This window comes from Cygnus olor, chromosome 4 (assembly GCF_009769625.2).
Source record: "Cygnus olor isolate bCygOlo1 chromosome 4, bCygOlo1.pri.v2, whole genome shotgun sequence".
Lineage (NCBI taxonomy): Eukaryota > Metazoa > Chordata > Aves > Anseriformes > Anatidae > Cygnus > Cygnus olor.
In genome coordinates, this window is record NC_049172.1 from 58,818,840 (window position 1) to 58,845,589 (window position 26,750).

Below are 26,750 nucleotides of genomic sequence, written 5' to 3' on the forward strand. Positions count from 1 at the left end.
CTGAAATGTTTTCACTGTCACATCTCCCTGTCTCAGTTGAGTGATTTACTTCCTAAATTTTTGCGTGAAGGAACACACTCAGTATTTTTTGGCTTTGAAAGTAATATTAATCTCTGCTAATTCTATCATCGTTGTCCAAGCAGCATTAAATCTTCTGTATACAACCCAGTTACTGCCAGTCACAAACTGGAGGCGCTCAGGAGTTTTTGCTGAGGGGTAAAGGAAAGCTGGAATATTTAAGTCTGCTTTCAGTGGTATTCAACTATAGGCACATGTGTAGACAGCCTAAACTCAAACAGAAGCTCAAACATGTTTGAGAATAAAACCTGAAAATACAACAAGAATAACGTCGTGAACCTAAAGTTTGAAATGGAAATGTCTGTACTTTCCCTTATTTTTAGGGGAAGTCCATGACCCAAGTCTTACAACACAACACTCAAAGCTGTTGAAAGCATTGAGATCTTTTTACCTTTCAGATTTGCAGTTAAATAAAGGACAGCATCTAATCAGAGGCAATTCCTCACTTATATTTATTATTTTTTGTAACTTTTGGTATCTGACTTCTGGTCCCGTAAGAGCCCCTCAGGATGCACAGCCCCTTTACAGGCTTTATCAACCCTGTAACTCAGCGCTCCTACTGGCATGCATTCCACCCCCAAACTGCACAGAAGGGAAGCTTTTCGTCTTCAAGACAACATATCACGGCGTTGAGTTGATGCTGCTTTTATTGACCAGCTTACAGAAAGGCGGCTCTACAAAGTGATACACGTTTGGTAGAGAAGCAAGAGAATGGAAGTGGGAATCCCTTTGCCATGTGTCGTGGTGGTCGATGGCGCAGCCCAAGGTACTTGGTGCTGCCCAGTGATTTTCTGGCCTCCATTAAAGCCTGGTTCTGAGCCATCTCTTCTTCTTGTCCGCGGCCTCAAACTGTTTCTCTTCCCACAACTTCCCGTTGCACACCCCAATCACGCAGCAAGCCAGGCGTTTGCCAGCGTTTCCATTTTCCAGACTGGCCTTGTTGTTGCCCTTGCCCATGTCGTCTTCCTGCTCGTGGATCACGACGGATCTGCCCAGGATGGAGTACGGACCGAACAAAGTGGCAAAGAGATTCGGTTTGTATTTTCTGATTTTGCCATCTTTGGGAGAGAAGTTCCCAAAATCCCCTGGGTGGCGGGGGTGGTTGATGCTGAAGGGGTTGTAGTGTCCTCCGGTGGAGTCGCAGCCGTTGCTGAGATCCCCAAGCTCGTGGATGTGAATAGCTCTGCCGGACTGGGCGTTATCCAGCGGAAACCCGTCCAAGTGAAAAATGGCTTCCAGTCTTCCCTGTGAGTAATGCTGTCTGAACAAGACTTGTCCAGTCACTTGTGGCTTGTCAGCATCTATTTTGGAGCTGGGCTTCATCTCACAAGTGGCGTAAGTCATCCCGTTGGTCTCATTACCGGCCATTACTGGGTAGAGCAAATTCTGCCAGAGGTCGTTCACTTTTTTCTGTACGTCTTGAAGGGTCTCTCTGCTTGGGTCAGTTTCTTCTTCTGCCGCGACGCCAGAGGCAGACAGGGCGAGTCCAGTGAGCAGAGAAAGCAGCAGAAGCATCCTGGCAATGCCGAGCCTGCGAAGTGCACAAGAAGCCAGCAGGAGTGAGAGGCGCCTCGCAGCAGCGTGGCTGGGGAGGGAGGGGAGCACGCAGCCCGTGGGGGCACTGAGCGCACACAGCAGCTGCAGCCTGGTCCCAGCGGGCTGCTAAATCTGGCTAACGCGATTAATGGAAACTAAAGCAAAACGCGCCCCTTTAAACACAGACAGTTGTCACCCACGACTAAACAAATAGCGATTTAGTATTTCGCACCAGATCTTGCTCTTAAGAACTGCCTCTTTCCCCGCAGACATCAAGTAATCTGAAGTGCTGCTTAATCTGTTTTTGAGTTTGCATTGAGACTTTCCTCCTCCTACAAACTCCAGCAGGACCGTCTGCCAGGAGGCTTGTTTTGGTCCACCTCCACACACCCGAGCTGTGCGTTACAAGTGGAAAGCAACAAGCCAGCGAGCGGATTACCTTTCCCGGTCGCTGCAGGACCCCTCAGTGGCAGCTCTTCGCCTTTGCTCTCACCAAGTGCAGTGCAGCCAGCCCCCGGCGCTGAGCTGCTGGAGGCTGATGTGTGCTTGTGTAAGAGCTGGGTAACGCTGCGCAGGGGAGGGGTCACCCGCAGGGCTGCGGGACAGCACAGACGGGAAAAAGTTTCCAGCGTTTTCATCTCAGGCAGGGCGAACTCTTTGCCCCAGTTCTGTTTGCCTGCGAAACTGGCTCTCGGTCCTCACCACCATCCCGAAACAGAAGGAAAAAAAGTTTCCAAGCTGTTGAAGTGACTTGCCCAGTGATGACTTCGCGTGCTTATCTAAAATGAGCGACCTTCCACGGGCAGCGAGGAGAGCAGCAGCTTTGCTAAGGCACGGTCGGATGGCTCGGTCACTTCTGTGCTGGTTGTCATGGAGTTGTTTTGCATTTCCATTCCTTCATTCGTCAAAACTGAAACTGGTCCTTCAGCAACAGAAAATCTTGCACATGGACGTGTACCAAAGTTTTGGTGGTTTTAAAACCCGGAAGGCACAATCCGAACTCTCAGATGTTGAGGCACATTTAGTGATGCTTCTCTGTAAAGTTTTCGGGCTACTGCCTGCTGCTTTACTTGGCAAGTTATCTACTTCACTAAGTTTCTCTCTCTTTTTTTTTTCCTTTTCTTTTTTTTTTTCCTTTTCCTTTTTTTTTTGAGAAAGCAGTGATTTCTTTCCGAAGGGTGAAGCGAGCAGCGCTAAGGCACTGCGATGTCGGATGGAGGCACAGCAAGACCGTTTCCCAGAAGCTGGCTGGCGCGCGCGCAGCGTTCACGTTTCATCATCCTCCGAACTGAGAAACCTGCTCTACTCCGGGGGGCATTGCCCTGCCTGTGGCACTTTGCAGAGCTGTGCCTGAAACGTGGATTCAGCCACCACAAGGACAATTTAGCAGGCTGGGATTTGTGTAGGGAGAGAGGAGTAGCTTGTGTAACTCGGGAACAATTCTCAACGTAAGAAAATTGCGAAGAAAAGCCTTTTTTCCCCAATCTGTGTCTTCTGCCAGCTGGGAAAGGAATGTGGCTGTCAGCTTCTGGAATGGTAGAAATGCGTGTGTTATCTTATGGGTATCACACGCTAGATCACACCCAAGATACTCAGTTATTTGCAAGCTGATTTATTTTTTCCTTTTGGTGTGAGGACAAGTAGAGCTAAAGGAGTGCCTCCTGCCTGGCTCATTTGCCAGGCACTGGAAACACAGGGTCAGATAATTCTGCTTGGGATATTGCGATATTGAACATGGTACTTTAGCCCTGGGCTCCTGTTCCTAATCGACGAAACAGGACAACTGATGTTTCTTTTATTCGGGGTATTTACGAGCTGTTCACATCCCTGTGCCCATGGGAGCCATGTGAGGCTGAGCCAGCGCTTCCTCCTGCCCTGCCTTTCCCCAGGTTCATTCCTGGCAGCCTCCAAGCTGGGGAAATGCACACTCACAAGGCAGTAATGCATTTTACAGCAGGAACTCGGGTCAGAATTGTGGCTGCTTTACATGCAGTAATGCTGCTGACTTGAGTGGCATTTGTGCTGTTTTACACCAGCTGGGATTCTGTCCCTAAAAAAAAGAGAAGCCCTGAAAAGCCCAGGGTACTTGCTGCAAAGCTCTTCTTTGATGTACTGCACATGCGGGAGCCAAGCAGAAATGCAGACGAGTGTAAAGGAGATGATCAAAGGGACAGAGAGGGCTGCAGCAAAGCTAAATGATGTATTTGTAGTGCTCTGCACTTCAAAGAACGCAAAGGAAATAGTAGCTGTGGGCTGCTGTCAGAAAGATGTATTTTAAAGAGGAGAAGGACTGATAACTACAAGAAATGCAATTGCCAGGGTGGTTTGGCATTCATTCCGGCTCTGAACGCTGGAAGTAGCTGAGCAATAACCAGGTGGATCATTAAAGCCTGTTGCTACCCACTGTCCATGTTTTAGTTTTCCATTTGAAAAGAGGCGACGAATAACGGGCTAATGGCTCTTACAGCAGGCAGTGGGAGGAAAGCCCCCATGACCTGACCGTGCACTGTTTACAAAATAAACCTCTCTTTTTAAAGCCACAGTGTACAGGGCCTGGGGTATACTGAATTTCAGGCCATGTCCTAGAATCTCCTGGGCTCTGCAAGCCAGAGCCATCCAAACAAGCTGGCACTGTTATTCACTGGGCTGTAAGCTCCACACAAGGGCAGAGCTTTTGCCTGTGTTCCTCAGGGCCCAGGATTTCGCTCCCCTGTCACCTCTTGATGGCCAGAGGAACTCGAACTCCCAACACAAACGGAAATCTCAATCCATGCCGTGACCTCCTTGGGCTGGTCGCTTGGTTTGCGGGCGATGTTGTCCTGTTGCACCACATTGCTGCGTGACCTGACATCATTTGACTTGCCCGGTGTAGACTCAACATGATGCAGAAGCGCTGCGTGGGAGAGCACCCATCGTAGCGAGCAGTGGCCCGCCTCTGTCTGCAGCTCGGCTCTGCTCTCAGCGGGTTTACGGCAGGATGGCTCTCCATAAAAGTGACACCCAGGGAAGACAGGTCTTACGTCTTCCGCTGCAGGTAATGGGGCTGACTGCTCTTCTCCACGTATGGCTGAGGCTGGAGCCGCTAAAAGAAGGGGATGTTTGTAGCCTGAGGGAAGCAGAGCCAAGATCATTGGAAACCTAATGTGCTCCTTCGGTTCGGGGCGCTCTCTGCCATTTCTGAGTCATGGTCCCAGCCTGGGAGCCAGTGAGGCTGGCGGGTCATCAGGCAGCGGTCTGAATCCTACTTGTGCTGCTGTGCAGGAGTTTCGTGCTTGCTGTAGAGTGACTGCAGGGCACCAGATTTTCCATGCATCGTCTATGGCATAGTACTGTGTGTGCCCTGCGCAGCAATTTCCTGCGAGCACATCACCAGCCCTGCGTGGTGTCTGCTGTGCCCGGGCACCTGCCTGTGGGTCTGCAGGTAAGCCTGCAGCGATGATTAGGATCTGTGGAGCTACAGGCAGTGGTGACGAGTTAGGATTTAAAGAGGAGAAATGCCATCAGGGTGTCGGTGAGCAGTTTTTGCCCATGTGGTGCAGTACAGGGCTGGTGCTGGGGTGCAAGCAGCACCTCCTCCTGCAGAAATCAAGGTGGAGGAACTCATTTTGCAATTGCTGTAAGGTGAAAAAAAATGACAGGAGAATGAGAAAACTTGCTCTAGCACAGGGGCAGTCTGCCACTGGTGGAGGCTTACTCTTCCTGTTTATTCCCATTCCTTGTCCTGGTGGTTCTATTTAAAGAAATAAAGATATTTAGTGCCTGAGATAGGCATCCATTTATAATCTTCTTGCAAAAGAGCTATGTGCATTTCCAACTTTTCAGGGCATTACCCATACAAAAAATCAAGTTAAATAAATACACAAAAGGGAAACAACACTGTTCTCTATGGGGACTAATTTCTCTTGAAAATAGAAGATCATGCAACTGTCAAACTAGTTTCCATCAGCCAATTTGAAAAATTCTTGAAATTCTTCCTCTTTAATAGCTTGAGAAGAAATCATTTTATGAGAGTGAGAGGAACTGTAAAGGAAGTAAGCTTTTTGACAAAGCTGCGCTCAGAAACCCATTCTAGTTCTGTCAACCTAATTTAACAGAATTTCATCTCCACATGTGGATATAAAATATAAATATGTAACATAAAACTTAGGGATGGAACCCAACTATTAGATAATTTAGGTTATTATTAGTGTTTGCATTAATTTCTTGACCCTTTATGAAATATTTATCCTTTCTGCTGCACAGCATTAATCTGAAGAAGGTTTTGCTCTTTGAGAGGAAGGAACGAACACAAGACTGCCCTCAAGCTCAGTGGCCGCTGGCCATGTATGGAAAGATCTTGATTTTTTTTTTTTTTTTAGATTCAAAGTGCATGTTGCACAACATGTGAATGTTTGCACAACTTCAGGTCTGTGTGTGGCTTCCAGTCAAAGCTCAGGAGCCACGGGGCAGCTGGGCCAGCAGGTCAGCCATACGAGCAGCAGCCACATACAAGCAGTTAAATGATCCCTGTATCATGGCATGGTGTGACAGCTAAGCATCTCAGAAGACTAACTAAGATCATCATGGATGAGGAGACCATGATTTTCAGATCCTTCTATCCTACTATTCTATTAAGGAGAGCTTGGTTTGCGGGTACCAACAGGAGCCGGGTCCTTCTTGGAGCCAGAGGCCTCCTACCCGAGCAGGAGGCAGGTTTGAGGCCTGTAGGCCCTGAGGGCTTCCCAGGGCCAAAATGGGGAGCTCAGTCCTTCCCTGCAGGAAGGGGCCCAGTCCTGGCCTAGGCTCATCCCTGTCCTCAGGAGCTGGTCAAACAGTCCCAATCCTTGTAAGCTTTCCTCCCGAGTTTTCCAGGCTCCTGTACTGAGTGTGTCACTTGTGCCCACGGAGCGCGTACCTCTTTCTGGAAGGGGAGGTGCACAAACACCTCAGCACCTCAGCCAGACAAAATGGACTACGCACTTGTCCTGCAAGCTCTGTTACTCTCCACATCATAACATGGCATTTGCCTGATCCTTTCCCGCAGAACTGCTGTCTATGCAATTGTTTCCATTTTACATTTCTTTGGTTGCTATTCCTGCCAAGCATGGGATTTTACCTTTGTTCTAATTGAGTTACCTCCTTTTTATTTCATTTCCCCCACCCCTTATTGTTTCTCCAGCTTGTCACGAACATTTTGAATTCTAATCCTTCCCTACAGTGTATTTACAGCCCTTCCAGCTTGGTATCAGCTGTGAATTTAATCAGTTTACTTTTTTGTTCTGTCATCCAAGTCATTAACAGAAGGGTTGAATAAAGCCGAATCAAAGACAAACTTGTGCATCCGAGGCTGGCTGTCCTCCCCGCTGGGAACCGACAAGTCACCAGGCTGGGAGCTGAGTTCCCATCATCCCAGTACCTGCTTTGTAGCAGTGGGATCAAGACCATTTTTTTTCCCTAGCTTGTATGCAAGAATGTCGTGTGAGGTAGTACCTGAAGTTAAGATTCACTTCTACTTCATTTCTACATGCAATGCTTGTTATTCTCTTATATCATTATATAAAATAAATAAATAAATATATTTCCTATCTTTTACTTATTTCCCTTTTTGGCCTTCAGGTGAATGCAAGAAGTGTGTCTCTTTTAAGGGTTTTTCTGTGGCTGTGACTTCTGAATTGTGCTTTTCTTATCCTCCCTGGATCTTCAGAGTTCACAGGAACCAAAATCATTCACTGGCCCTATCACAACATATCTGCATTATCATTATTATATTATTATGTAGTGTCTTTGAAGCGCTGCCTGATACCAAGTGGTATTTGAACCCTCAGGCATCCACAGCTCATGCAAAGCCACCTTTTGTGCACACATCCTCACATTGCTATCTCCCTTCTGCCAAAACCGTCGATCTGACCTGTTGTATTTTAATGTTACATCAGCTTTGGAAGGAGAGATGGGGTTAATTCATGCTAACTAGACTAAGTACTTTTCCAAAGGTTCACATTTTTGATCCTCTTATTTCCTGTAAGCAGCACCTGAGGGTAAAAGCCTCCCAGCTTGTCCACCTTCCTCGCCGCCTTCTTACAGTTGCCAGTAAGGCACAACCCACCACAAGCAGGGGAGCAGTGTCCACTCCTAAGTTTGTATCCTAATGTGGAATTGTATGTGCATGTCAAGTTTCTAGATAAAGAGAAAAAATAAGGATTTGTTCCTAGACTCAGGAGGATCCTGGTGTTCCCATGCCACAAACAAGAAGCCTCCCACTAGGATTTAAATTCCTGCTTCCTCCTGCAGGAGCCAGAGGCTCTACTTTGCACAGGGGCAAACTAGAGCTCAGCAGAAGCTGAAGGCAATCACGTTTTATGAAGACGAAAGCACACCTGGCTTTGATATGGGACAGGGGCAGGCACTGGCCAGCAGCTGTGAGGGGCAGCAGCAGCTCTGGGCTGGGACAAAGCCAGAGCTCAGCAGCACCCAGCAGGTTCCTGAGGAGGTTCCTGCTCTGTGGCTGCTACAAGGTGCAGGGGAGCTGGCTGAACTCCTGGAGGCTACTTCAAAGTGGGCATTTCACTACAGACTTTGTGGTATGTTACTATTAAAGAAAGAGCAAAAAAGAAAAGCATGGCTTATTGTTGGATAACTGTTTCCTTTGAAAATCGTACTAGGTAGATCAGGGCCTGAACACTTGAGTGCTTTTGAAACATTTGGTGGTAATTCCATTGTGTTTGTATTTTTGACACTAGTAGGGGGGAAAAAAATAAAAACTTGCATTTTTCTGTAGAGTAAAAATTGTTTCCATGGTCAAGTGGCTCGCTACTTTTTTAGCCATATTTATTCTAGTGGGTTGATTTTGTAAGCATAACCGAAACCCTGGGAGACTAATGAAGTTTAACAGTGTGTGTTAATTATATCCACTTTTGTTGTCTCAGTGAAAACATGGGATCCTAAATCCTATTTACATTCTGAAATTTCAGAGGTTCCAAGTCCCTCATCTGACCTTAACATCTTTTAGTTTCATGCGGCTTTCGTAAGCCTGTGCACATATTTAAGTTCTCCTGTGGAGAATGTTTTTTGAGATCAGATGTTCAGGGATTATGAACACAAGAGTTTTCTTACCTTGTTTAAGCTCATTTTGACATTTTGGTGTAAGTCATTAAGGTTGTTTTTTTGAACTGTCTAATGGGCCACAGTATGGGTGAACCATTTTTAGAAAAAATAAATAGAAGCACCTAAGTTTCTAATTGACCCACCTGAAGAATTCCAACATAAATATTTTGCCCACTCTGAAGTAAATATTTGCACCTGATTTCCTCCCCAGGGAAGACTACTTCCCAGTTTAGCGAATAATTAAAGACAGAGGCCATGCCTGGGGGGAGCACGCAAGAACGGTCCCTTCCATCTGAAGATGCTCTCAGTACTGTTTATTTTTATTTTCTTTCTTCTTCCTTCTCTGAACTGTGCAGAGGGACCCAGTTCCCCCAAATGCTGTCAGATTTTGGGATCTCTGCAGAGATGTGAGGTGGTTCTGCTGGTTCTGTTTCAGCCAGGTGGATCCCGTTAGTTCCAGCCCAGCAGTACAAGGGATTCAAGCATCTCTGAAGCCACACATTCAGGTCTAGAAAAATAGAGCTGGTGTAAGGCAAAGCACACAAAGGGAATACATTTTTACCAGCTCCAATGTATGCATTAATAAACAAGACTGAGAATGCCACCTGCTTTCAGAAAGGTTTTCAACTTGCAGGGCATGGAGTTCTTAATAGTATTCCATTAGCTATAATGCGGAATAGTGGTGCAGATTTCCCCCAGGAAGATGGTACACATTTGTACAAAATAAGGCTCCTGCTGGGCTGTTTTATGAATGTGGAGTCTTTCAGTTCCGGTTAAATAGGATAACCAGCTGTTTTCTAGAGCACATGGAGAAATCCTTGGATTGGATGTTGTTCCTACTCTCAGTGTTAGGATGCCTGTAGTAAATGAATAAGAACACAGCAAATATTTCACTGTGGCCCTGTTGAAGGGAAAGCCATTCTTCAGATGCATTAGAAACTGCTCTAACAGATGCAAGGAAAAAAAAATATTTTTTTTTTTTTGAAGTTGTCCTTCTTTTTTATTTTGTTACAAACTTACCTTCCATCTCCAGCTTCCAGGTTTTCCTCCTATGAGCTATCATCTGTTTTGTCACTTGCAAGGCTTTGTTCTCAAAGCCTGCAGATGTTATTAAAATTGAGGATTATAAGGTTATGAAGTGCGTTGTAGAAGCCAGATACAGATTGGATGTTTTTATTAGAGGATTACTGAACTTTGTTAACAGGAGTGAGCTTGAACTATTCTAGTGGAAGTTCTGCCTTGCTGGTTATGAAACATCTGATCCTGGAGCAGAGGTAGAGCTGCACCTTAGCCAGGCCCCAGTCTCCAACTGTGCTTCATGCTCATGGTGCGTAAAGCTGGACCACTGACAAACAATATATAATTGTTTCATTGGAAAAAAAATGGCGTGGGCATGGCAGAAAATATCTACGTACCATAAAGTGCCAGATATCCTCCTAATCTCTTGTTCACTTCAGAATCCTTTTCTACTACTGGGACGTATTACAGACAACAAAGCTACAACAAAATAAAATCAGCATATGAGATACATGCTTTCATTTCAGTTTTAAATATATTGAAAAGATCTACCACTTTTTGTAGCTTTTTATAACTTGCATACGCCTACATGATGCTAGGCCCTTATGCAAGAAAATTCCCCCTAGCTTTATTGCTGAGTGTGGCATCATGTAGCATGGAACATCCCTTTGGTCACTCCAGGTCAGCTGTCCCCAGGGTGTCCCCTCGCAGCCTCTTGCCCACCCCTGCCTCCTCACTGGGGCACACAGAGAGAAACAGAGAAGCCCCTGACACTGTGAGAACACTGCTCAGCAACAGCCAAAACGTTGTGTTATCAGCACAGTTTTGGTCACAAATCCAAAAGTCCATTTGATTTGTCCAAGCAGACTCCTAATTGCTTAATAAGTCCCTTAAATATTTATTTGGTAGAGTGGCAAATTATTAGCTGGCTAGAGATGCAGCAGGTGCCTTTCTGAAGTCAATCCCTATTTGCATCAACAGGGAAAAGGGAAAATTTGGGGTCCGTGTAAACAATTTAAAAGTATAATTAGTGCCATAAATGAATGTTTGGTATTTATGTGATATGTATATATTTCTTATCAGTGAATCAGTCACGATCCTGTCCTACTCTGAAACTATTCACCAGTTTGTGTTCTTGTGGTTATTCAGTTCATTAAAATCCAGTTGCGTGTTTCTGCAGGCAGGATGAGTATCTTTTGCTATGGTTAAGGATATTTACTCATCTTTCTGTCTAGATATAGGATGGGTTCTTAGTTTTGTTTTGATTTAATGGATAATTTTGAATTTTAACATTGCTCTCACAATATCCATCTGGGGTCAGATTTTAAAATCAGCTGGGGGGGGAGTTCAGCTAAAATTTCAACAAAAAATGCAGATTTAAAAAACATCCCATTAGAAGGCAAGTCTTTGTATAAGATAGAATAAAGGCTATACATTTTAAGTAATTGACTAGTTACACTTTTCTTATTATAGCCATATATTCTTGTTTTCAGACAATAAAAGAGAATCTTTGTGTTCCGACTTTTTTAGATTTGGTGTGACTACATAGTTTGAAAATTGCTGCACGTAGTTTCATCAAAGAACATAACATTGTTGCATCACAACACGAAATATGGCCGTAACATTAAAAGGCAGATTTGGATTCTGGATGCATTTTAGTCAGTGTTTTTTTTTTTTTTTTTTTTGTTGGACATAGAACAAGCTGTCTAACCCCCTACTACCTCCAGTTTGCCCTTTTTCAAAGTGATGATAACAATGACTCACTTCCTCATGGGGGTATTTTGAGGCTTAGTTGAAGTCTGAGAAGTTGTTTCTGACCCTGAGAAAATTGATGTCAGAAACTGCAATATTGGAATACTAATCTTTCAAGGCTTGGATAAATAATTGTCCACAAATGAAAAGCTATTTTCTCTGCATTTTTTGGCCCCCTCTATAATATTCCTTGAATTGGTAGAGTTCAAACTTAATACAGACAACAGAGGAGACAGTGGACACTGCTTACCTAAATAAACAAGAGCCAGAGCCCAAATTATTAGTAAATACCAAGGCTTCATTTAGGTTGAATAACGCTGCAATCCAACAAATAAATGAGCCATCAAGTTTGAATTTATGTAGCATACGAAACACATTAAAGCCATCTGACCATGACAAAGGCCTTTTCTGCTGTGAATAATGAGGCCAACACATTATAATATCCTTTAGATGAGACATTAAACCCAAGGTCCTTTCTGTTTGTCTCTGGTGGCCGTCCAGGTGGAAGGTAAAGATTCCCTGGCATTTCACTAAAAACATAGAAAATCTCCAGCCCCCAACAGTATTACTTTCCCTGTAAAAAAAAAAAAGATTAGAATAGCCAATGCTACGTACGAGTTGAATATCATCAGGCAAAATGCAAAGTACCTGCCCATTTTCTTATCCATAAGGACAGTGGGGAAACTTCTCTTGCTTTAGTGAGAGCAAGGTCAGCATCCCTGGGACCAATGTCGGTCTTGGAAAATCCTTTGGGATCCTGAGAATGTAAAACATAGAAAAATAATTAATTCTCATCAGCAGCACATGTTGTGGTAACAAAGAACGTGTCCAAATAATATATATTTGCATGTGCCTGTGCTTGCATAACTAGACATGCACGTTTGCATCGGTAATTTCTAGGAAGAAATGATTTGGAGATGAAAAGAAAATAATTACGACAGGAAAAATTTCTTACCATAACTTGTACATGTGCGATTCACTTGAGGAAGTTCATCTGAAATTTCAGGTTCTTTTGTATAATCCTAGTGATTTTGTACCACTTGAGATATTTTAACTTGAGCTATTTTAGCTATTACGCTTGATATACCCTTAGTTTGATATGAGCCTCCGTGAAATTTTACCTAAGTGAAAAGCAGGTTCTTGCTCACTGAGCATGTCTTAGTTGCATAGTTTCACACCAAAGTTTCTTAGCATCAGACTCATAGGGGTACGGCACAAGGTCATGTGAAAGGTAAATCTCAGAGTCCTCTCACAGGTGTAAATCTGTTGTCTTACTGTTATCAAGCTGACTGAACTCGTTTGAATTTAAGGGAATGAGAGAAAGGACGAGGGAACAAAACCCTTGAAATGAGCGTAAGAATCACGCTGGAGCTGAACCCCCTTAGTAGCAGAGCTGGTAAAGCCTTTCATGAGGAACTGACTGATGAATCCGGGCATCTTTCGATTTTCTGAATAATGAGCCAGTTCTTCCCTCTTGCCGAGAAACATATGGGATGTGAGGAAATCAGCTGGAAACCCAGCCATATCTCTCTCATTCGGCATCCTCTCCGCTAGAGGCAGGAAAGTGGTACCTTATGAGAAAAGATGGCTTGAGGGGAAGCTTGGTGTTCAGTCAAAGCAAAATCGGTCCCTGTGAGACTTGTGCCCCTTGATGTTTGTTCTGCTTTTATCAGTTATCAACGGGAATGCCACAGAAAGCTGTGACACTTGTCCAACAGCGATTATTGCTGGCTGCGCTAAGGAAATCAGTTCTGCTTCCTTCTTTTAGTGTGTATCTGCTTGAAACTTCCGACCTGGTGGAAATATCCCCCAGGTCATATCTTCCAGGTCTTTATGTTTGAGAAAAGTACTTTACAAGAGAGGAGAGCGAGGAAAATATCTATGCATAACACATCTTAATATTGATTTCATTGACTTGCATTTCATTCATTTCGGCGTTAGGGATAGGAAGCTCTAGTAATGAGGACTGAAAACATGTTGGCTTTGATTTTTTTGTAAAGTAGTTAAAGACCACACTACACGTATTTAACGACGCTTCAAGATGTAGGTCCTTTGTGGGATTTGACAGATTCAGCCTGTGCTTTCTGGCAGCCACTTGGCACCAGGTAACCACAAGCCTTGAAATAACGTACCTGGTCTTCAAAGTGACCAGTGGGGATTTCTTTTTGTTGGAAACGTCTCTTAAATGGACACAGAAAAGAAGTTGTCCCTTCAAATTTAGCTCTCTGTCTTCTAAAAACAAGTTCAATGATCTGAAAATTGTCTAATCCTTCATACAATCTGATTTGCTAGCATGGTGTACCTTTCCACAAATTACCTATATTACTTTGTTCTACAACTTAAGGTATATATTTAGGCACAAAGCTATGCTAGGGGGGGTCAGGCTGGACATTAGGAAACATTTCTTTACCATGAGGGTGGTCAAACACTGGAACGGGCTTCCTAGAGAGGTGGCTGATGCCCTGTGCTGCCAGTGTTCAAGAGGCCTTTGGATAATGCCCTCATTAATATGCTTTAACTTTTGGTCAGGCAGTTGGACTCGATGATCTCTGTAGGTCCCTTCCAACTGAACTATTCTATTCTATTCTGCTGTGCTGTGCTGTGTTATGCTGTGCTATATTTTCAATATGAGGTACTGAACATAAATTTCTTTACAGTTTCTGATTCCTAACTAACCTTCCTATTTGCTTCTTTACCTGCTATCCTAAAACATGGAGGCAGGCTGCTCACAGCACTGTCCATGATATAGGATTAGATTGTCTGGACTCTGTCCAGCAGAGGGTGGTGACAGACATCTGCCCAAAAAAGCAATTAATTGCAATGTGTTTGGAGAGACAAAATAATCCGGTGGCAACTTACCACCTCCAGGAAAGGTTTGTGTTAGAAATGTTGATGTTTACTGTGGACTTTTTTGTTTGTTTGTTTCAGAGAAAAAGGAGATTTGTAAAATATTTTATAGTCTAACAAAGACAGCAATATATAGAAGTAATTAGTAGGGACATTTGAAGGGAAAACAGGGTCGCACCATTAGCCCCTACTAAAATGCGTTGGAGTTGATGAATTATTTTAATGGGACAGAATGACAAAAAAGGGACTCTTTCACCTAAGCAGGGACAGCTGGTCCCTCTGACAAGGATACATTGCTGTCTTGTTGAGTCTGCCAGCCAGCAAGGCTGAAATAATAGCACTGAGAGAGGTGTGAACATTCCCCCGTTCACCTTAATTGAGAGCTAATAGGAAGTCTAATTATGAACACTTAGTATTAACTGTTTCACATCTGAAGACAGCCATCTGATCAGCACCCCACCGCCGTGTCCAGGGAAGGTCTGCTTTGATTTTCCGGGCAGTTACACATCCTGATACTGAGATGCGGGCTGTGTCAAACCACATCCACGCAGCAACTTTCACCACCGATGGGTTTTGGCCCTATTTCTGTTACTGGGCTAGGGGAACTTTGGACAAAACTGGGACCTGGGGACCAAACCGCACGCTCTTCCAAAGCAGAGTTCCTCCCTCGCTGGAGGCTGCGGAGCCAGGTGGCAGCCCTCCGGGACAAGCTGTACCTCTACAAGCATCGCCCCTCGCTGCAAACCACAGCAGCCCCCTGGATTTTGGTTCATCCTGCTGCCTGTGGCTGGCCTCACACCCCTGCCGGGGAGAGCCAGGGCTGCCGAGGGCTGGGGGAGCGGGGCTGCAGGCACACACTGTCCCCACCGAACCGTCTGCCAGGATTCGAAGCACGACAGGTGGGATTAGGGGATTTGGGCGACTAATTACAGAATTTACTTTCAAAGTGTTTGTGTGAGAGGGGGAGAGAGGCGGATTAACTTAATTGAAGAAATCTCTGGCAGGTATTTGAAAGGTGGTTGTAAAATGATTGTTTAATCTTGCACCTCACCTGCTTCTGAGAACAAAAGTGCTCGAATTGAAAAATGCCAACTGGATGGGGACTGGGTGGCTGGGGGGACTGAGAATAAGGCTGCGGAGACGATCAAGGCTTGTGAAGAATGCAAGGCAGCTAGCATTTGCTGGCTTTTGTGGGCTGTGTTCAATCAGAGTGGAGACAATAGTCCGGTTCTGAAAGAACTGCGGACCAGATCCTGCTTCCACCTAAAGCTGTGGTCTGAGACTGAGGCCGAAGCAGCACACTGCACATCCTCAGTGCCACGTTTAGCAGCTGCCCCGGCCAGCAGGGCAGCACTGGCACCGCTGCCGTGGGCTGGTCCTGGTGCGCAGGTTCAAAAAGGCAGGGAGGCTACCTGCGATTTCTCATCAGGAAAAAAACAAACAAACAAAAACTATGTGGGAAGGGAAAGGAGTCAGGAAAACAAGCTGAGAAAAACAAAAGAACAAACATAAACAGAAAACCCACGCCAAAACCAAAGCCCTTGGCCCCTCTGATCAAAACAACTTTGATCAATGCATCTATTCTCAGAAGCACCTTATTTTAGAAAGCAGCTAGCTTTCTAACAAATAAAGAATTGCTCTGTGGCTTCTTTCCAAAGCTCAAATTCAGCTTTCTAGAGTAAGATGAAAAGCTAATTTTCTTGAAGTTTAACATATTTGTGTAAGCATGTCAGGTGAAATAAATGACATTGATATTCAGTGTGTATATAGGTGGCACCAGCTCCCAAAACTCTATCTCTTTTTCATCTTACTGGAACATTAACTTATGCTCCTGAGGGCTATGCAGCATGCAGAGCGAGAGTGCAAACTTAAAGATCATTTATCATAGCTCTCTCCTGTGTATCACTCTCGTTCTCTAAACTTTTCCATATCAGAATAAAGAATAGAGGGAATTTACTTTTGCCTTAGCTGCTTCAAACTGTACCTGTGCAGGGTCTTATTCAAAACAAATGTTTGCATCCTTCAGATTGACTTCTCAGCTGTGGTCTTGCATGTTCTCTTGGTGAGTGGATGAGCAGACACCGTAAGACCAGTGTCACGGGAAGCTTAACAACTGGTCTCTGGAATAACTACAGCAACAGTAAAATATATGGAGAGCTGTAGTAAAGGTAGAGGAGTGGGAAAGAAGAAAGGAATTTCTTGGGAAAGGCTGTCATCCAGGCTGGTGGGAGCTGGTGGCAGAGACCAAGGAGCACCGCACTACTCCTTGCACCAACTGACCGTGAGCAACAGCTCTGGAAGGGCTTGGACCAGCTTTTTGTCATGCATTTACATACTGAGTAGTGGGACAGAGGTGTTCTTCTACCACAGGTGCTATCTGAGTAAGCACAACAATTAATAAGAGAATAGAAATCTAATTTTAATGACAATGTGGAGCATGCAGCGCTGGCACACAGTTTCTCTTTTTCATATTGATATTGATGGATTACTCTGCATGAATTACTTAAACTTATAATTTATCTTTCGAGCACAGTTCAGTTTTGCAATTCACACTTTGCAGGATGGGAAACTGAGCCACACAAAGGCTACATGACTTTTTTCTTCCTGGAATATTGTCAGTTTAAAAAATACATATATATCTGCTAACATCCACACCACAGTACTCGAAAAATCGAGACCATAGCTAAAAAATGTGCTATATAGGGATAAATGTACCTAAGCAGAGTAAAAATATCAACAGATGTTAAAAAAAAAAAAAAAAAGCTAAATGAAAAATCTGGGAGAACAATTCCAGAAATTGTAAGTCCATGGCCTAAGGACGGCACGGATTTGTTACTTTGCACTGGAAACAAATACGTATTTGTTTTGAATTATTGCTGTCATTGGCCAGAATTGCTTTGTTTGTGAAGACAGCTACAAAATGGGTAATTTAAAGTGCATTGCCAGAAACCTCTTGCAGTAAGAAATACTGAGTTGTAACTTGATAGTTGTGTGTTTAAATATTTGTCAGAAGAACATGATAACAGGCACTCTCTTCCAAGACCAGGAGAGCCAGTGGTTCTGTTGGAGGTAATATTAGCTGATTAAAATAATGTTTTTTTTAAAAAAAAAAAAAAAAAAAAGAATTTTGTACCCTTGCATGCAGAGCTGTCACCTGCAGGGAATGTTCACCAAAGACAGCTCCCACTGCATATGCCTTTCCTTGAACAGCTAGCATCAGCCACAGCTACACATATCCATTTCACTTTAGACTTGTGACCCCTTTAAGAATGACTCTATTCAAAGTTTTTTTTTTTTCTCTTTCATAATTAAACTCTGAATAGGAGGCATAATGATAGGAAAAGTCATCACAAAACCAGGAAAACAGCTGCCAACTATTAACCCCTTTTCTCATCTGCCTAAAGAGCGTCCACTGACTCCCCCTAATTTAAAGTTGTTTATAGGTGTTTGGGAAGAGAAGATATGTCTATCTACTTCTAGATACTCCTTCGAGTGAAGCCAGTGCACATTCCTAACATTTCCACTGCAAAGAAGTGTAAACAAATACATCTGCTTCTGTCCTCTAGCGCAGTCCTGATGTGTTGTAGCGCAAGGAAAAGGCTATCACTGAGCAGTGTAAAACCTGCTTTTTGTAGTTGCAGTTCATATTGCACAAGTTTATGACAATAATTATGCACAAATACTGGCACATTTGCGCACACGCAGCAGGCTTATGAGGCAGGAGCGTGGAGAAGAGAAGGGTACTAAAAAAATCCATCGGGAATGATATTTTTCATTGTCATTTCATTTGTCATAAACAAATGGCATTTGTTTATATTCAGGGACCTTGATGGTTTAGACCCTACATACTGAACTAATCACTTAAGGTTGCTTTAACCATAAGTACATAAAAGATGTAGATTTCCATGGTAAAACTGGTGTAGGTGAGCAAGGGGAACAGACCTCACACTATGTTCTCACCCAATTCTTTAAGGCTTCATCACCCTTTCTGTCTGGTTTATTAGGAAGAACTGTATTGACCAAACCAAGAAAGAACCAGATGTTTAGCATCTCTCTCTGCAGAGGACAGGGGTTGCAAAGAAGGCAACAGCCTCTCACCACCAGGGCTGCTCTGAGCCAGCAGGTGAGGCCAGGTGCCAGTCTACCAAGAACCCATGAGAGCTGTTGGCTTCCTAGGTCAATCAATGTTATCTAATTATTTATCATTTAGGTAGGAATTATTACAGGAATGTTTGTACATGCATTTTTTTTTTTTTTTTGCTTTCCTCCTTGTACTTCCTATAACATCAGCAGCGTGTTAACAAGGAACGGTGTTCTTAATGTCAGGACGATTTGCCAGAATAATAACCAGCAACCTTAGGAAGTAAAACCCAGGTCTTGGGATCTGAATGTACTCATCAGTATGCTCTTTTGTGCTAACGGTGACAAGAGAGTTATATATCTATGTATATAGAGCTGGCTTTGAGAACTGTCTTGGGACAAGTTAAGTTCATATCATCCACTGCTTAAAGTAAAAGTGCCAAATATATTATCACGATGTAAAAAGGCAGCACTGTATGCTGTATGTGATGTATTTGTACACCTTTAAAGCATCCCTGCTGTAGATGCTGCTCTTACAGGCATTTGACCTCCAAGGTGACAACAACCCAGGTTCAACAACAGGTTGGACAACAACCCAGGACAACAACTCGGGTTCCCTGAGTGCGGGCGGCAGTTCAAAACCCCACGGAGCCCACTTAGATGAAGATGGAGCATCGGCTGCTGCGGCCAGCCTGCTCAGACATGGTGTTTCTACACAAAGGGAGAGGTCCAGTGCAGCCTTTTCTCCCTTGCATGCAAAGCAGGTTTGTCTTGGAGGCTGCCAACTGCTGTGGCCACCACCCTGAAATCGAGAGCATTTTACACAAGCCCGTGCACAGCATGAAATCTTGCAGGTGTCAGCTAAGTCGCTTCCTGTCTGGAGCTACACGGAGATGTGTAAGCAGACAGAGGTAAATTCAATAGTGAGCTGACCACAGAGACAATCGCTCGTTCCCTCTTGTGTCCAAGCGCTCTGATCCCCCCGTCCTGAACCGTTTTTCTGTGGTAACTGAAAGATTATCACCCCGCTGACTGCCATGCCTTCTGAGATAAGGTATCATTCTGCAGCACAGGAAAGACAGAGCAGGTAGTGCATTTGCTCCTTAGGTCCCAGAGCTAGCACTCAGCAGGAAGCCATAATCTACTGCATGAGCTAGAGCAGCGATGGCTGAAATTGATCCATCAGCCCATAAGCTGTGGCACCTAAGAGCAGGCACAAGGTCCATGCTGCCATCCCTGCTAATCCCTAGTAGAGAGGCAGGATGAATGCAGGAAGGTCTTTAGCTGCTGGACCTTGAATTCAGAGGCCGTAAACCAAAGCCCTGAATCTGAGGAAAACACTGAGGTTTAATTCACTGTCAGTTGGAATTAAGCCTATAGAAGCCAGCACAGAAAGTCCTGATGTGATGTCCTTGTCACGTAAAAAATATCTTGAAATAACAAAAGTAGTCAATCAGCGCGGAAGTTCGCAGGCTCAGCATTGCTTTAACATATGGCAAGATGGAGCACACATCTGAGGGAGGGAAGGGTTGTACCTGGTATTTTCCACAGCCCACAGAGTGCAGCTGTACCCATTTACCGCCTTTGGTTCACTAACACCTGGGGAGAGGACAGAAGCACAATGACCGTGTGCCTCAGGAATAGGACAGCAAAGTAGTTCCTCCACTGCTTCCTCCAGAGCGACACCACATTTGGGCCTTGGTAGTGTTCTCGGGTTTTCATTGTCTCAGAAACTTGTCTCTGTGCCTCCCTTTTCCTTCTGCAGGACTTCCACCCGCAGGTCAGCCTGGATACTGCAGGTGAGGGGTGTCCTGTGCTTTGTGGCAGAACCAGCCAGAGCAGCAGGTAGGTCCTATGTCTCCAGCAGAAGGTAGGGAGAGCTGTGGCTTTATTTTGGGAAGGTCCCCCCAGGTCAGGGACCACGGCTAGGAGGACCCATATCTGAGCCACAGCTATTTCAGTTTTGAGAGAAGTGCAGCTACCAGCTCTGTATGCCCCCAAGCAGGATCATTCTCCCATGGGCATGAACATGAAATGTATTTTGAGGTAACATTCATGCTACTCATTCAGCCTTCAGAGAGGCTTACCTATTAGCTTGAACAGGGTAGGAGAGGCTCTCTTTGCTGACCTACTGTGTATAAAATAAAATATAGGCGCTGAAGTGAGATGGCTGACTTTGCTATAAAGGTCCAAGTTTCTCTTCTCCCTTGTCTGATAAATGAGTGTTATCAGAGTTACTGTGCTCTCCCGAAGCAATTAGTCGTTATTGGTCGATCAAAAGTATTTATCAAAACTTCAGGTGCGGTGCAATTGATCTTCATTTGGGTTGGAAGGGTTTCCTTGCTGGATTTTGGAGAAGGAATCCGTCAGTGGCACGGCCATCAAACAGAAGGCAGCAGGAATATCCTTGTCAAAGAGATATATGACTATGCAGACGCTCAAAAAGGTGCCAAGAAATGCAGTTCAGTAGCAGAGGTGGCAACTATCACCTGTCAAAGCTGATGGGGTTTTGAGCAGGAGAGGGAAGGAACAGTTAACCAACATATCTGCATCAAGAACACCATAGCCTACCTTAAAATGTGCGCGGTGGAATTTTAATTAAAGGATTTGTACAGCTGTGGAATCCTGAAATCCTCTAAGTAATGTGCAATGGCCTGAGACCTCCCTGGGAATGGCTCTTCAGTATTTGCAACCTTGAAAACCTACCAAGGAGTTATGGTGTGTTTGATCCCCGTTATGCAGAAATCCTGGCTTTAAGATACACGGCCTGGATCAAAGTATTCTGAAACTTCACTGCAGCTGTTACGGCATTGTGTTCTTGAGCAAGAGATGTGGCTGAGAAGACACCTTGATGGCAGGTCTTGATCTTGTAAAATGCCTTTAGCGCCAGAGAGAGGTTATCAGGTTTCAGAATACTTAAACTTACCTTCAAGGTTTTCCTGTGATCTAGATGGTTTGTGTCTGAACATAGTGCAGAAACTGCCTTCGTGTGTTAACCACTGCTTCCATATGTGAAATAGGCTAGTTTACTCAGGAGAGGCAGCCTTACTCCTTGAGACACCAGTTTTCTCTTGCTACTCAATAATTCAAATAAAATAAATTCATAGCTGAACTGGAAATACAGAAGTATCAGTGGGAATTGCATTTACAATTGCTGTCCTTCCTGGGGCAAGTATCACAGCAACAAAGCATCATACACCAACTCACTTTGACCATTAAATGAGCAGGCAAGTTTTTCTAATGAGTGTTTCTTTCCTCTCCTTTCCCACCCTTCTCTCCCCCTGCCCCTCCCCCCCTTTTTTTAAGCTTAAAGGTGCCAATTTTGACTTTTTTTTTTTTTAATAGAAACAGATATAACTTCAAACTAATCTACTGAATACAGTTGGGTTACTCTGGATTAACAGTGGTATAAATAACAGCAGAACTTGGCACACTGTCTCCAAATTAATAAGCCTAAATGTTTTTCAACTAATGGAACGGCTTGAATATGATCAAACAGATTTTGCTTTTAGTCTGTGGAAGAAAAATGTGTTTGCTTGACCTGTAAAGCAACTTATGCCAAATTTGATCATGAAACAATATTTATGAGTAATTTTTAATGCACTGAAAACAACTGAAGTGGGAAATGCTGATATACTAGCGTAACTATGACTGTGGAAATGGAACTAATGTAATAACTAAAACGAATGGGCATAATGAAAGAATAACCCCATGCCAGTTGGTAATTCCTTAAAATTGTGTGATTTTGAGCCTAATGGCGGGGGGGGGAGAGGGGGGTGCTGCCAGAAGCTACAGCATGTGGCGGGACTCTTTGCTGACATTTGCAGAGCATTGTGTTGTGCCAGCACTGTTGCAAGAACAGTCTGAGAGCAAGAACATTGCAAAGTAACAAAGTTTGGAGCACTATGAAAAAGAATTACATGTGTGTGCCCATGTCCAGCACATTTCTATTGAACTTGGCATAACAGCTGACTTAAAAAATAGGCTCAGAACACTTTCCTAGTGACATACGTCCCATTCGTTCTACTTGAAAACAAAGAAAAAAAATCAGCTAAGGGCATACATTCTTCACAGCATATATGATGGAGTGCTGACTCTGTATCTCTTAAAATGGTAGCAATTGTACAGCAAAGTAAAAACTGATAAATGCAGAGAGAAATGACTTCCACTGAGAGTGGTGTTTTGTTCTGTTTTTTAAGTATCCTTTTAATGTTGTTAATAGATCTTCTTAAAAATAAATTATTTAAGGAGGCTTATCTTGAAAACACTACCAGAATTATGACTAGAAAACATATGAATCATTGCCGTTCTATAGCACGATTAATTTCCATTGCTATGTTTGTGACCTACTTACACAGACCACAAACACTAATCTCAGTGGGTAATTAAAAGAGTGTAAATATCATTTGTCCAGTCCCCAATGATTTGTTTTAGAAATCCAATGAGCTCTCTACAGTAAACTTGCAGATAAGAAATCCTCAGTTATGTATAGACTTTAATTATCACACACCACTAATGATTCTTAATACTCTGTTTCATATTTTTCACTTAGAATAGTACAAACTGTATTAAACAAGCAATTAAATATTTTCACCTACAAATTTATTTCCCTGACTGTAGCATTCTGATGCAACAAAGTGTGGATATATTGTACAAAACAGGCAGCTATATTCGTCTTTTACTTAGTCTTGGATAAAATATGGGTAATTTTTTTTTTTTGTTGGTGAGTGAGGTTTTCTTTAAAATTTACTCCTGGCCCTCTAAATACAGGTATATATTTCAGTCATGGACCAAAGAAACGAGTTTCACAATCAAGAAAATATTTGTCTAAATGTCATCCCATTTCAGTGATAAAATAAAATTAGCAATTAGAAATAATATATATTAGTCATATGAATAATGAATTGGATTTGGAGTCATAAAAAATGGGAAGTGGTGAAATAGATAGTAATACAAATAGAATGAATGTGACAAGCACAGAAAAAATGATAATAGAAGCAAAAGACAAGGAAAAAATCCATGACAGTAGACAATAATTTTATAAAGTATAGTAAGAATGACAGAAATCCCAGCAATGCTCTAAGTTTGTAAGTAGACAAAATTTTTAATAATGATGAGGAAAGAAAAGGCATTCTTTATTTTTCTTGGGGGAGGGAGTTCTATTAGAAAGAAACTAGATGCCATACTTGTATAGCACGAAACACTGTCAAATCTACTAGTAAACTGTGAATAAGTATAACCATGCTTACTTTTGTCCTTAGAAATCTCTTTGAGGTATTCCAAAGACAGACAGTTGTGCTGTTTTGTTTTTAAAATTATTTATTTTTTTAATTATTTAGATACAAAATTATTCAATATTCAATAAAAAAATTATTCAATATTCATTAACATAAATTCATTAAATTATTCAATATTCATTAACTATTTTATAAATAGTTCCGTGCATCAAATCTCCATGGTAGTAATGCTAAAATTCTGGGGGAAACAGTATGTTTCAAGAAATATAAAGTTAACAGTGAAACATGCAAAGGCCTTCAAAGTGAGAACTCAGAAGGGGTGTTAAGACAGTTTTTACTCATAGATTAATTTATGAGTGTTTGGAAACAAACCTAGACAGCTAGGTCGAGGGGTTGCATGTGAGATAGTTGGGACATTTTGGACACTGAACATTCTGCAGTTCCATCTGCAACACACCTGTATCCAACCCTGCTCAGAAACACTGTGGAAGACATCCAGTCGTGCATGATAGTTGGGAGTCAAATAAGTGTTCACCTATTCTGAGAACTTATCACACAGCTGCTCAAGCTAGGAAACTGTCAGTTGCAAGACTACTATGCTTATGAAGGAAAAAAGCAAAAAGTGTTGCTTTTTCATCCTTCTTTATTTTTCTTGGAACACAGAAAGTCCATCTCTATATTATCTAATTCCCGGAACTAGCACCTCTCTCCTAAAAGCAAGGCAGTAGCATTGACCTGTCTAGCCAGAAAGGAGTGCTGAGAGATGGCAGTGATCTGGGGGAGTGAAACCGAGGAGAAAAAGGAGCCAATGTCACTGTGGTTGAACAGCATCATTCTACACGAGCCTTCAGGTGAGTGTTAAGTATTAACTCCCACATTGGGTTCTAGATCTTGGGATGGATTAAAGCTCTTCTCATACAGATGGTGCATGCTTACCATGCCTGTTTCCTCAGGTGAATCCTGGGACCCAGTTCAGATCATCAGTATTTGCCATCTGGGCCCTTCCACCTTTAGTTCACCAGCTGAAACCATCCCAACAGCGTGATTAACCTTCCAGCTGTAAGTGTTCCTGTGTGAAGGGGCTGATGTTGGAAACATTACACTGAATGCACTGCAAGTGGATTAAACTAAGAATGAGAGAAGGGCTTCCTTCAGCTACAGACGGTGTTTTTACACTTGGAGTTACTGTGGAAGAGCTGTTCCTTCTTTAAGCTTACATCTTACCATGCTCTGGAATAACATTTGTGTGTACACTAGCCATCAGACCCATTCATGGAACCCTGTATTTGAAAACCGTCTGCTCCTAAATCATGTAATTATTATAATATGAACTAATTTTCAGGCTCATCAAAGGGGCTGAAGATTACGTAAGCATTGGAGGCTGTACCAGTTATCCCCAGGAGACACATCCTTCTCAGACTCAGGTGAGGTCGTACAGTCATAGCTATATCTGTGGGAACTTTTTCTTGTACATAAACACAAGATTTCACTCAAAAATGGTATTAATCTAATACTTGCAATTGATACTAATTTATTTTTAGCTGATGTTTGTAATTATTCTTATATAGGCAAAACAGTTTGCGTAACATGACATACATGGAGCCACACAAATCTCAGTAGCCTGACATCCTTCTTTCCCTGATCCACTTTGTCTTCCTTAATGTTTCTTTTGTCTCTTTTTGCCCTTTTCCTTTTTGTTTTCTTCTTGATAGAAAAGTTATTCTCGCTTATCATTCTTTCATTATGCTTTCTTTTCTATTTCCCCTTTTTCATTCCCTGTTTTTCTTATTCCTTTTTCTGATTTACTCCTACTTGTTTCTTCATTTTTGCAAACTCCATCCTCTTCCATGAGGTAAAGATGGAGGGAGCAGCCATCTTAGGTTTGTGAATAGCCTACCTACTGGTTGACGTTTGCTTTGATAGGAGTGGGTGAAATTCCTGCTCTGTGATCCCACAGGGAGTGTTTCTCCTGCAGTGGCTGTACACCAGTCCCCAGATGTTCACTAGTACTATAAGGAACCACATTTTAGAAGTAAATGTAGCGAGTTGTGCCATAGTAGGCTGTTCAGGCCCTAGGTTTTTGTTTAGTGAAACTGATGGAAACAGTGTATTAACCCTAAAAACTATTAATAATAATTGCAGGTTAAAAACATGGTGAGGGAATATATTTCTTCCTGTCTCCACAGTGCATCACCCTGTCTTCAGGACATCTGTTCCCAACCACCCATCTCCTAAAAATCTCCCTGTCATCTTTGTCTTTGTGTCTGTCACCACTAGAGGTGACGTTTAGACTCGCACTGCTCTGTCATGTTCAGACCTTCAGCAGCTCCGTGTCCTCCCTGTCTGCCTTTTGGTCCTTCACCACAAGTGTCAAGCTGACCACACCTTGTGACACTGCACAACTCAGTGTCTTCCCAGTCCCTGTTTTCCTCCTCTTTTCCTCTCTTTGAAGGGGATAGCCCTTCACCTGGCTGCATGCATATGTCCCTATCAGTACCGTGTTAACATTTTACTGGCTCATGTTAAAAAAAAAAAAAAAAAAGGCCAATGATTTTCAGGAACTACAAAGCACTGAAGACCAGCTACCACCTAGCATGTGGTCAGATGGGGTGGAAGTGGTTTGTAATTCTGTTATGAATACTGAGACATCACCACTACGAATGCCATTTGGCCACCACTTGCTGTTGTCATAGCTCTAGCAAGAGTAAAGAGGCAGACATTGAGTTGAGACAAGAACAGCCAATGTGTGGAAATTGCTGTCGGAGACTTCTGAGAGAGAAAACTGTTTGGCTACAAGCGACAGAGAAGTCTGAAACGGGGTTGCATGCAATGAGGTTATCCTTCAGCTGTGATATGTGGCATGCCTAAAGTCAAATAAAAATTTCTATTATTGTAAAATTTTCTTGTGCATTCGAAGAATTATTTCAGCAATTGAAAAGTACTTCTTTGCCACCTAGCTGACTCAATACTTGGTAAACAGGTTTTTCTTGGAACTTCCTAATTAAATTAGTTTTGGGCTGAATGCAAGCACAATAAATTCCAGCTCTAAAGGTCACGTTTTGGAAACATTATAAGCCACTTAACAACAGAAGCTTAGAAGGAGAATGCTTTCTCAGCCTTTAT

At 43.0% G+C, this 26,750-nt stretch overlaps 2 protein-coding genes and 1 long non-coding RNA gene across 4 annotated transcripts in view; 2 read left to right on the forward strand and 1 right to left on the reverse strand.

The window, feature by feature from the left end:
• CCDC149 (coiled-coil domain containing 149) overlaps window positions 1-18,957 on the forward strand; it is a 70,078-nt gene extending 51,121 nt beyond the window's left edge. The window contains exon 13 of the mRNA XM_040554979.1: window positions 18,930-18,957. The gene's annotated coding sequence lies outside the window, so the exon portion shown is untranslated. The remainder of the gene's footprint in view (window positions 1-18,929) is intronic.
• Window positions 708-7,170, reverse strand: SOD3 (superoxide dismutase 3). The gene is made up of 2 exons (XM_040554985.1): window positions 2,054-7,170; window positions 708-1,609 (listed from the first exon to the last, which is right to left on the reverse strand). Exon 2 carries the CDS (start codon window positions 1,591-1,593, stop codon window positions 880-882), a length of 714 nt encoding a protein of 237 aa, XP_040410919.1. The 5' UTR covers window positions 1,594-1,609; window positions 2,054-7,170; the 3' UTR covers window positions 708-879.
• A 236-nt stretch (window positions 18,958-19,193) lies between the features above and the next one.
• Window positions 19,194-26,129, forward strand: LOC121069972. Of its 2 annotated transcripts, XR_005819794.1 has the most exons (5): window positions 19,194-20,043; window positions 20,156-20,235; window positions 24,291-24,478; window positions 24,581-25,051; window positions 25,814-26,129. It is a non-coding gene; the product is annotated as an uncharacterized LOC121069972 (long non-coding RNA). The 2 variants fall into 2 exon arrangements; XR_005819793.1 differs by lacking the exon at window positions 19,194-20,043 and having other exon boundaries at window positions 20,050-20,235.
• Window positions 26,130-26,750: the final 621 nt, after the last annotated feature.

What these genes read in the sequence shown, in the direction of transcription:
- SOD3 (XM_040554985.1), bottom strand. Translation starts at nt 1,593, where the DNA reads ATGCTTCTGCTGCTTTCTCTGCTCACTGGACTCGCCCTGTCTGCCTCT.